The sequence below is a fragment of the Seriola dumerili genome, unplaced genomic scaffold (assembly GCF_002260705.1).
Source record: "Seriola dumerili isolate Sdu_G_001 unplaced genomic scaffold, Sdu_1.0 BDQW01000161.1, whole genome shotgun sequence".
Lineage (NCBI taxonomy): Eukaryota > Metazoa > Chordata > Actinopteri > Carangiformes > Carangidae > Seriola > Seriola dumerili.
The window spans coordinates 4,191,834-4,203,199 of record NW_019174416.1 but is presented as its reverse complement, the minus strand read 5'-3'; the positions used below and the strand labels follow the sequence as shown (position 1 = coordinate 4,203,199).

Genomic DNA, 11,366 nt, shown 5'->3' with positions numbered 1-11,366 from the left:
TGTTTCTACCAAGCAGCATTTTAATGTAGCTTGAGGTGGAGCTAATTTAACTATTTTACATAGTTTTGAGTTGTTTATTCTATAAGAGTGGATTGTATTTCATAAGCTGATGCCCCAGTTTTTATGCAAAACATTAATCTATGTTCTATGTAAATGTAACCAATGACTACTTTTCTATAATACGTATAGTGGATTAAAAAGTCTGATACTTATATCTGAAATATCAAAGTAGACGAAGTATGATAGCAGTGCTCAAGTAAAGTGCAAGTACCTCATAATTATAGAAGTACTATAAGTACTGTTATTGAGAAAATCTACATAGTAATGCTCCACCACTGCATGGAGGTCATATCTTTAGTATGTTTTCCTGGGAATTTGGAGACCTGAAGATTATAATTTGTTATAGAGTCTGTCTTTGAATTTGCCTTCTAAGCAATACATAACTTTTATTGCAAAACATAATTATCTGCAGGGGTGGGGGAGGGTTTCTTGAGCAAAATGCTGGTTAAAGCCTTTGTTAGAGACCATAAACACTCTCTTGTGTACAATATGAGCAGTTATTGACAAGCATACAACCAAACACACCTCCACACCAACCGCAAAATTAGTGTGTGCCATAACAACATATTGTTAAAATATTAACTGGAAGGATTATATGATTAGCAGAATGTGCTGGCACCTTCACTGATACTGGAACATCGGTTGCTGCTGAGTAACTGTTGATTTCTGCCCTTCTATGAATAGGTTTGGGGAGACAAAGACCATGTCTAGGTCCTCACTGAATGAGTTACTATCAAAACCTAATCAATGTAAGAGGAAAAGTGGTTACTGAAAAAGAAGGCTGTCTGTCTAAAGTACGTGGGCCTCAGGTTGCCATTGGATTAACTAAGAGAGAAGTACTTGGGAACAATACAATGGTCCATTCTCATTCAGTTTAATCCTTGTAGGTATTGCAAGCAGTTTCATATGACTCCGCAGAGAAAAGGTTTCTACAAGTACCTCTCTGAAGAAGTATTTCGACTAGAGATTAAAAAAATACAAATGTCAACTGTAAGTAGCTATCTTTCATTGTTTATAGCTTCATTTTCACTGTGTTTCATGTTTGGTTGAAATGTTTAAATTGCAGCTGTAGTGGTTTGGCTATGAACCTACTCTGTAATGTAAGGGCTGCAAGAAGGCATTAGTCCAAAAATGTGTTTGTTTTTTTTTCAGAGAAAAACATATGATGATCATATGCAGTTGCCAGATGTTTCTGATTTGTTGTGTTTGTGTTCCTGGATTTATTGTAGTGTTGTCATATTATCTACATAAACAAAACATAAAGTTAAGCTTTCTCTGCTTGTTCTCATAAATATTCACTGAAACAGTCTGTTGAGCAATGCTTACAACTGCCAGCACATTATTATGATTAGTGTTATTATTATTATTGTTGTTATTATTATGGGCACTGATGGAAGGCTGCCTTGCTCATTAAATCTCGGAAAAGGTTATGAGGAGTGGAGTGAAAAATTTGTCATCTATGCTGCTTTTTTCGTTTTTTTACAAGCCAGTCTGTGCCAAAAGTTGCAAATATCTACTGTATATGGTTTGATACTATTATGCAAGATTAACGTTAAATGGGTCCATTGATTACACCCTTTCGTTAATACTTATGCATCATGGAATGAACTCCATGTTCTCAGATAAATCTAAAATATACTGTGGGCTTCATTTTTTGATTGTAGTCCCCACCAACCTCTTGCGATTGGATGCTCCTGGTTGAACAGAAGAATGTAAGGAACCTCATCTTTTTGGTCATTTTGCTATCAAAAAAAACAAAAAAACAACAACAAATTGTTTCAAAGAACAACCAAAGTTATTACAGAATTAGTAGTGCTCTTTCTCACTCAGTTGTTGCTCTGCATGCTCCTTGATGCTTCTCCAGTGGCACAGATGATTGAACAGCGGGGATCTCTTCCTCCCGTATCTCCTGTATATCCTCCTGTGTGCGTGTTTTCTCTGGCAGATAAATGTTCGTGTTACGACCATGGACGCTGAGCTGGAGTTTGCCATCCTGCCCAGCACAACTGGCAAACAGCTTTTTGACCAGGTACACACTGTGCCATACAATCAGACAGGAACTTTGGCAGGAAAAAATATGCTCATGTACTACTTGCTATGTTTAGATAGTGAAGACAATCGGACTGAGGGAAACCTGGTTCTTTGGCCTCCAGTATCAGGACAGCAAAGGCTTCTCCACCTGGCTCAAGCTCAACAAGAGGGTGAGGAGAAAGTTTGTGTCTCAACTTTACACACAGAACCTCATATACCTGATATAAATGACGATGTTATCGTTAATATTTTTCTGGTGATGTTACTACATTACCCCATTGAGGCTAATTAGTACCCTTGTCTTCATTCTGGCATCCCGCTGCTGTGGGGGGGGGCCAATCCCAGGTGACAGCCCAGGATGTGAAAAGGGACAACCCTTTGTTGATTAAGTTCAGGGCCAAGTTTTACCCTGAGGATGTCGCTGATGAACTGATCCAAGAGGCAACGCAGCGCCTCTTCTTTCTGCAGGTTGGACATGAGTGCACATGAATACTGATGTTTTTAAAGGGAATCATGCTGTAATTTTGCACCTGTGAAACATGAGGTTGTAATGACGGACTTTGCTAATCATTCATTTCATTAACCGTCTGAATGAGATTGTAGCATTGTTTTGTTTTTATGCCATGCACACAATCCACATTCTTAAATTTAACCATGTATGCAGAAAGGGACTTAAAGTTGATGCAACAACAGCAATTATTTAGACACAAATGCAAAATGTAGTTTGGACAAACGTGGATATCACAGTGTAAATAATGCTGTGTTATACAAGTGTGGTACCCTTAGGATGCAATGACAAGTAAGTAATCTCAATCAAAACAAAATATTTAAACCTATCTTAACGACCAGTGAGAGTTCCCCAATGAGTCACACGGATAATGTTAACCCTTGTGGGTTTTCCATAAGGGAGCAAGTACATGCTCACAAAAAATGAATCTAGGTGCATGAAATAAACACCAGAACACAGTATCAATACAACAATGTAAAAATTATGACATCATTGAATGATTAATACTGAAGCATCAGTGTGTCAGCAGCATGTTAGCTGCTGCAGGTGGAGCTAGTTTGTAATTCTTTATATGCAGTTTTATATACAGGGTCATCAGATAAATCTGAGGGGTCGTGAGGTGATTAATGAGAGGAAAGAAGAAAAAACAAATGTATTTTCAGCCTTTAGACTTTTTTTCTCATCTTTGAGACATTGGATCATTTGAACATTTATTGAAATGAAACCATGTGAGAAGTTCAGAGGGAAAAATCACTATTTGATCGAGCTGTTAGCAACTCTTAGACATCTGAAATGTGACACCCCCAACCACACACTGCTTTTTGTAAGACATCAGAAGCCAAAAAGGTTGTGAAACCACTAGTTTAATGTTTAACAATGTTGTTTTTTAAAAAACTTGTTATATTATCCATTGTGTAAAATCTTCGTCTTAAAAGTAACAACAGCTTTCAAATAAATGTGGAGTTGAAAATACAATTATCCCTCTGAAATGTAGTGGAGTATTGTACAAATTAGCATAAAATGGAAATATGCAAGTAAAGTACAACTACTTCAAAATTGTAGTTGTACAACATGTACTTAATTACTTTCCATCACTGCCAGAACATATAGGGTTTCTCTCTCTGTGAATCACATTAACACTATGACTATGATACACTTACATAAGACAACATTATAAAATGTACGGGATTCATGTATCATGTCTTTCTGTCTTTTTTCTGTGGTAAAAAAGGTAAAAGAGGGCATCCTAAATGATGACATTTACTGTCCACCTGAGACTGCAGTGCTCTTGGCCTCATATGCAGTTCAGGTCAAACATGGAGACTACAGGAAAGACTATCACGTACCGGGATACCTGACAAGAGAGAAGCTGCTGCCACAGAGGTAGAGTCCTGTGCATATTAGTGTTAACCAAAGGTCGCCTTAATTCTAGTTTTCATTGTCTGAATTCTAAATGGTACGCCCTCTTCACTGATAAAACCAGGGTTTTGGAGCAGCACAAGCTGAATAAGAATCAGTGGGAGGAAAGAATCCAAGTGTGGCATCAAGAGCACAAGGGACTGCTGAGGTACTGAAGCAATATACTTAAAAAAAAGTCATTAATACATTTTTTTTGCAAGCAGGTGTTCTGTAGCTCATTAAATTATTCCACACCACAGAGAAGACGCCATGGTGGAGTACCTGAAGATAGCCCAGGATTTAGAGATGTATGGGGTCAACTACTTCAGCATCAAGAACAAGAAAGGATCAGAGCTGTGGTTGGGAGTGGACGCCCTGGGTCTCAATATCTACGACAAAAAGGACAAGTAAGTCACAATTTACAAGTCAAGCTTTATTTTGTATTTAGCGCTAAGTAGAAACTTTTAGAATGTGAACATACAAGATAAAGACGATGAAAATGGTACACTTGTTGTGTGTTGTTATTGTGAGTTTGATACCACTCAACTATACCACCTTCATGCCATAACCATATTTCAACTGTGTGTAAAGAAGCTATACTAGCTCTACTGTGGACCATACTCTAACGGTTAACCATACCAATATTTTACAGGATGACCCCAAAGATTGGCTTCCCCTGGAGTGAGATCAGAAACATTTCCTTCAATGACAAGAAGTTCGTCATCAAGCCAATCGACAAGAAGGCTCCGGTATTCCATTACATAGCTATTAGTCATCCTCAATAGTGATCTGCAGCTGCTACCATTTCTATAAAGCATATCATTACATGAAATACAGTACATGGCTCTTCTGCTGCCAGGACATATTAAAAAGTAGTTCATTTTGTGGCTATTTTTCCTACGTACCAACAGTCAGACAAAACTGGATGCCCCTCTGTGCAGTTTGTTGGTATGTTGAACTATGAGATTACCTTGGTTCAGCTCGTGTATGGGTGTTTGTGGATGGGATTAAATAATAGCTACTCCTTCCCCAATGCTTAGGGATAAATGCTTAGTACTAATTATCCTAGCAATAACAATTATTAGCTAAACATTTTTACAACTGCATGCAAGATCCTGCAAATACTTTTTCAGAGATATGCCTATTCATAGTTATTTACTGTAGCTAGAAACAGGAGGTCTCAGAAAGCCCTACATCCTTGTTACAGGAAAAATTTAGCAAGTGCATGAATTACAGCGAGCAGTGAAATGAGAGCAGCTGGTATTTGATTCCATTCACAAACATGAGTTTAGCCCCTCAGTTCAACTTGCCCTCTGAATGCATGCACAGATTTAAGGAAAGCATCCAAAGGTTTTGGGAAAAAAAATAATTAAATTCCTCCAAACCTGAACTATCCCTTCAGGTTATTTAAACTCAAGCCTAAATGTAAAACAGATGGGATGTTGATCATGAGTCATGAATAAACCCCTTGGTGATTTTTTGTGTTACAGGACTTTGTTTTCTATGTACCTCGCCTTCGCATCAACAAACGTATCCTTGCATTGTGTATGGGAAATCATGACCTGTACATGCGCCGACGTAAACCTGACACCATTGAGGTGCAGCAGATGAAGGCTCAGGCCAGAGAGGAGAAGAACAAGAGGCAGATGGAAAGGTAAGGAAAAAAAGGAAGTAATGAAGGCTCTTTTAAAAAAAAAAAAACAACAAAAAAAAAACACTTTACAGTGTGTTCTCTCTGCTTTTAGAAATAACAGTCAGGAGATATAGTTTTTTCAGAATTGTATTTATGCACAATTCTCCTGTCAGGGCTCTGCTTGAGAGTGAGAAAAAAAAGCGAGAAAATGCTGAGAAGGAAACAGAGAAGATTGCCCGTGAGACCATGGAGCTGATGGAGAGATTGAGACAGATTGAAGAGCAGACAAAGAGAGCTCAAGATGGTCTGACAACTTTCTGAATACAAATGTTTCTCAACTGGAGTTTTATTATTGCTGTTTAATATTAAATGAATGGCATAGTATATTGAAATATTTTTGAATGCAGGATCTTTAAAGCTTATACTATGTGGGCATGTCTGCATATGTGTGTTGGATGTTTGTGCGCACGTGTGCGTGTGTATTCCAGAGCTGGAGGAGCAGACTCGGAGGGCTCTTGAGCTGGAAAAAGAGAGGACAATTGCTCAGGAGGAGGCGGAGCGCCTGGACAAGGATCGCAGAGCTGCAGTGGAAGCGAAGGCAGCCCTGCTCCATCAATCTGAAACCCAGATCAAGAACCAGGAAAGCTTGGTACTCATACACAACACATTTTCATTTGAATATATTAACATTGCTGTAGGGTCCAGATTATCAAGGATATTATGGTACATTTACATATATTGAGCAAGACCCCAAAGCTACTTATTGATGTGATTAAATGATACTATAAATAATTCTGCGTGATAGTATATTTACCCTTTACCAGAAAAATTGATTTACATTTTCAGCTTGAACTGATGAGAAATTAATTGGAGCCGTGATGCTGCATACGAACACATACAGTACATGCCCACACAGACACACATATATTCTCTCAGACACACACACGGGCAGAGCACAATGACCTTATATCAGGAACACTCTTAACTCTCTTCCCATTTGTGTGCGTGTGTGTACAGGCCACTGAGCTGGCAGAGCTTACCTCTAAGATCTCCCAGCTAGAAGATGCCAAGAAGAAAAAGGACGAGGAGGCAAAGAGGTGGCAGAAAAGGGTGAGAATTAATCAAAGAACCATGAGAGAGGTAAAGGATGAATCAAACATGAGCCAAAAGGGATGTCTGACACGACTAAGTGTTAAGCCCAGGTAAAATAGGAGCAAGGCATCAATCACAGGCAAGTACAATCACCAGACTTTCAAATTGTGATTGTATGATTTTTGGGGGTGTCAATATATTGTCACATTTCACAAACCTCACCTACTATGAAGCCAAGAACAAACAATTAAATGTGCAAATTGTATGCAAAAAATGTACCCGAAAGTGTATACAAAACTTTTCATACAAATAAGCAGTACTATGCTTGACTTGCATGTAGTCTTCACATGTACCTCCGGCAAGGTGGTTGTGTTTTCACCCGTGTCGGTTGGTTTAGTCGTTTGTTTGTTTGTTTGTTTGTCACCAGGATTACACAGAAAGTACTGAACTGATTTGCATCAAACTTGATGGAGGGATGGGGCATGGCCCAGGGAAGAACCCAAAAAATGTTGATGTGGAAATTAGGGATTTTTTGACATTTTCATCAGTTTGTCAATAAATAGTGTATAGATCTTGATGTTAAAAATCAGATATATTAATGTTGTTGAAATCTGAGTTTCTACAATTTGGTGGAATTATAATATGTAATACTATAATACTGTAATACTATGTTTTATGACAAATACATCAGACTACTTCCGTCTTACTATATGCTTCTATTATTAGAGCTAGACACACTTGTGTAGGAATTTTTTGGCTTGGCTCAGCTACAGGCTCTACTGAGTGCCATTCTTGTTAGGTAATACTGCAGCGTTATCCTTATTTATATTTTCTATTGAGCATGGGAGACTGTTGCACTCAATGCTGACAAGTCACTTGATTCACAGAGGACAACAATTTTGCTAATTACATAGGGGACAGATTCTTTTTTAGATAGCACTTAAATGGACAGCTAAAATTGTAGTGGGTAAAAGGACCTCACAGACGTTCATCAAGTTAGATTTTAGTTTTCAAAAACTGGATAAATGTATCTCAGTGCAGGCATACAAATCATTTTGTTAGAATAGGTTCCCCAAATTTCAAATTGTGCACATCATATTCTGAATGAATTCTAGTAGGCTAATTGCACTGAAGTATCCAAACACAGTGCTTCACAAGTCATGTGTGTTGACAGGCGATGATGGTGGAGGCTGATTTGGAGCGAACCAAAGACGAGCTGAAGACTAAACTCATGGGTGTCCACATTCAGGATTCAGTCCACCCCCACATGCATGAGCATGACGAGACGGATGAGAGCAGTGCAGAGGCGAGTGCTGAGCTGACTTCTCCAGGCATGGTCCGAGATCGCAGCGAGGAGGAAAGAGTAACAGAGGCCCAGAAGAACCAGAGACTGCAGAAAAACCTCAAGGTAAGGTTAAGTGGATAGAGGGAAATGTCTTATTGTATTGATTTGCTGCTCTCTTAATCCCTTTTGGTCAGAGGTCATGTTCAGCTGGAGTTGATCATTCCTGGAGGAGGTGCCCTGGAGCTTTTAAGAGTGCAGACAAACAAATCACCAAAAGCCTTCAATATTTAAATGTAAAGGTTCAGTGAATAATGTGTTCTTTAAATTAGGAACCACCACAGCTGAATGCTGAGTGTCTATTGAAACTTACTCTAGCTCCAATGAGACAAAACTGAATTAATATTAAGACACACCATCTCTCCTGAAATAAAGAGTGAATATATTTTTAGCCATGGCGGTTGGTAGGTCCAGACTGAAATATCTTAAAAACTAGAGAATGGTTTGCCATGACATTTTCTATTTTGATATTCTTGGTACCCAGGGGATAGATCCCGAAGCTCTGGTGATCCACTGCCCTTCCCTCCACCACCATCATTTGATATTTTTGATTTTAAACTAAATGTCTCTAAACTGTCGGACGTTATCGGCATGAAATTTGGTACGCACATTCATGTCCCCCTCAGGATGAATTGTAATAACTCTGGTGATCCCTTAACTTTTCCACCAGCGTCAGCACCAGTTTTTTATCACAAAATGTATGACATTCCCCAACAGCAAATGGGAATGTTAATGAATGTTAGCATGTAGCTTACCTGTGGTGTGGCTTCAACTGTGAGCATGTTAGCATGCTAACGTTAGCATGTAGCTTACCTGTGGTGTGGCTTTAGGGATGACAGTGTCGGTCCGTCTGTCAGCTAATCCACTACTACAGTCTGAAATATCTCATGGACTATAAAATTGATCACCATGAAAAATTTTACAGACATTCATGGTCCCCAAAGGATGAAACCTGACTTTGGGGATCCTCTGAATTTTAGCACCACTGTGAGGTTGATATTCGTGGTTCATAAAGAAATATCTTGACAACTTTTGGATGGATTGCTGTGAAATTTGCTACAGATGTTCAGGGTCCCGAGAGTTAAATTTGAATGACTTTGGTGATCCCCTGAGATTTCATCTAGTGCCATCATCAGATCGAAATTTCCATTTGCCCAATATATGCTTTATGAACAAATACATGCTTAACGCGGGGGCCTATATGAACTGTCAACATGTTAGCAATATCACTGTGAACAAGTTAACATGCTGACATTAGAATTTACTTCAAATCACTGCTGTCCCTAAACTCAACATCACAGAGTCACTGGTGTGGCCATTGACTCTTAGTCTTGTTTCCATAGAATTTCAGGCTCTGACAACAAATTGTGTTTAAAATAACTGTTTTATTCAGAAGATACCAGGCTTAATATGAGGTATGGAGAGTATGCTTGAGTGACACTCAGCTGTGGTGGCTGCCACTCACTTGTCACTCCTCATACAATTTGTGGTTTGAAAACCACATCTTTGTTGCTGTTGTATTAAATTGTTTTGGTACATTAACTGTGTCATCTGCTGACACAGTCATTTAGAGGTTTTGACTTAGCTGTGAAATTGGCAGCTTAATTGCCACCAAAAATTGCATCTCACTAATAATTCAGTGCACAGAATAATTAAACATTGGTGCAGGTACATTATCATTCTTCTGGTTTCATTCACGTTGCGAATCTCATACAGACCAGGGCCTATCACAACCGAAAATAAAATTGGTCTCTATCTCACAGCCAAAACAAGATATGATGTTGCATAGAGGATTCAACACAAAAATGGACTTAATAACTATGGACAATAGAGTGTTTTCAGATGTGGATTGGGATGAGTACAGGAGTGAGGGATAAGGCTTCTGAATAGTCTCCTAAAGAATCTCAGGTATGAGGATTTTATTCACTGTGTGTTTGCGTTCTCTTTTAGTTCCTGAGCTCCGAGCTGGCTGGAGCCGTAGATGAGAGCAAAAAGACCCCAAATGACCTGATCCATGCTGAGAATGTGAAGGCGGGCCGGGACAAATACAAGACCCTACGTCAGATTCGTCAGGGCAACACCAAACAACGCATTGATGAATTTGAGTCTATGTGAGAAAGTCTACTCAGACTGAAAGCAGGACCAGGATAGATGATGAATTGGACACATTGACAAATTTTAGAAGTGTAGGTGCAGACAGTTGCATAGATAGTAAATTAACCTGAAGGTGAATATGACATAAAATGATATTGATACTGTGCTTTGATGCCTTTAATGTCCATGATTTTAATACTATTTCATTGGTAAGTACGTCAACAAGAAGATGACAACTCTCCTTGAACATAAATTTTTAATTTCAAAGGAACAAAAACACATTACTAGTTTAGTTCAGTGTTGCAAATATATGAGGCTAACATATCAGCGCTCTCATTTACGAGAAGGTTTGCTATTGTCCTTGTCAATCTTATTACACACATTTGTTATTTCAATTTGACAACTAATGAAAACCTTATTAATACTGATTAATGAAAACAATGACACTTAAGGCACTTGTTACTCCAAATAAATGTTAAATTCTCTATACTTTATTGCAGAAATAAAATACACAGAAACACTATCAATGTGTTGTGTGTGCATCATCAGTTCCTATAATCATGTGTAAGCATCACCTCCTGCTTGCCGAATGTGGCAAACTGTGCAGCATAAAAGCAGGTGAGCTGTAATAAAGAATAATTATCACCTACAAATAGAAGTTTTACCTATAAGATATAAATAAACTGAAAATAAATGCATTGGCACTGATTATTTAGATATATTCCCCAGTTGCTCCATTTCAGCCACTGCACCTCTGCCACCTCACTGACTCAGCTGCAGAAACAATGCAGCAACCCAGACTATCCATTTCCTTATTCTATGTGATTATATGACAATATATCACACAAAGAAATGATATACCTAAGTTAAAAGGTTTTTGATTGATCTCGATTTGATTTTGTCACTCCAGTTGTATACAGCATTTGTACTCTGTAGACTTCTCTACATCCTCCTCGTGTTGCTGACTGCTCATCCACCAAATCAAAATAAACACGTGAAATTGCAGTGACTACCAGACGCTCCATTAACCATCCTTGTAATAGATATATGATATTTGCTTATATATATAAACATAAAAATAAATAATATAAAAATAATATAAACATAAAAATATATAATATATATACTCATAAAAAATGAGTAGGCTATATGGCGAACAGACATGGCAGTTGTCATTGAGGGACTGGGGAGCATGGCAGCTGCCTGTC

General features: G+C 38.4%; 1 protein-coding gene across 3 annotated transcripts; it reads left to right on the top strand.

Moving 5' to 3' along the window:
• Nucleotides 1–932: 932 nt before the first annotated feature.
• Nucleotides 933–10,948, top strand: LOC111226581 (moesin-like). 3 transcript variants are annotated; one of them, XM_022751807.1, is made up of 14 exons: nucleotides 933–1,050; nucleotides 2,006–2,089; nucleotides 2,166–2,261; nucleotides 2,437–2,559; nucleotides 3,831–3,982; nucleotides 4,083–4,166; nucleotides 4,258–4,404; nucleotides 4,650–4,746; nucleotides 5,488–5,651; nucleotides 5,804–5,934; nucleotides 6,119–6,279; nucleotides 6,648–6,740; nucleotides 7,972–8,130; nucleotides 10,015–10,948. In XM_022751807.1, exons 1-14 carry the CDS (start codon nucleotides 967–969, stop codon nucleotides 10,177–10,179), a joined length of 1,740 nt encoding a protein of 579 aa, XP_022607528.1. In that variant the 5' UTR covers nucleotides 933–966; the 3' UTR covers nucleotides 10,180–10,948. The 3 variants fall into 3 exon arrangements, with proteins under 3 accessions (XP_022607528.1, XP_022607526.1, XP_022607527.1); XM_022751805.1 differs by having other exon boundaries at nucleotides 7,897–8,130; XM_022751806.1 differs by lacking the exon at nucleotides 933–1,050 and adding an exon at nucleotides 1,735–1,772 and having other exon boundaries at nucleotides 7,897–8,130.
• The last annotated feature ends 418 nt before the right edge of the window (nucleotides 10,949–11,366 follow it).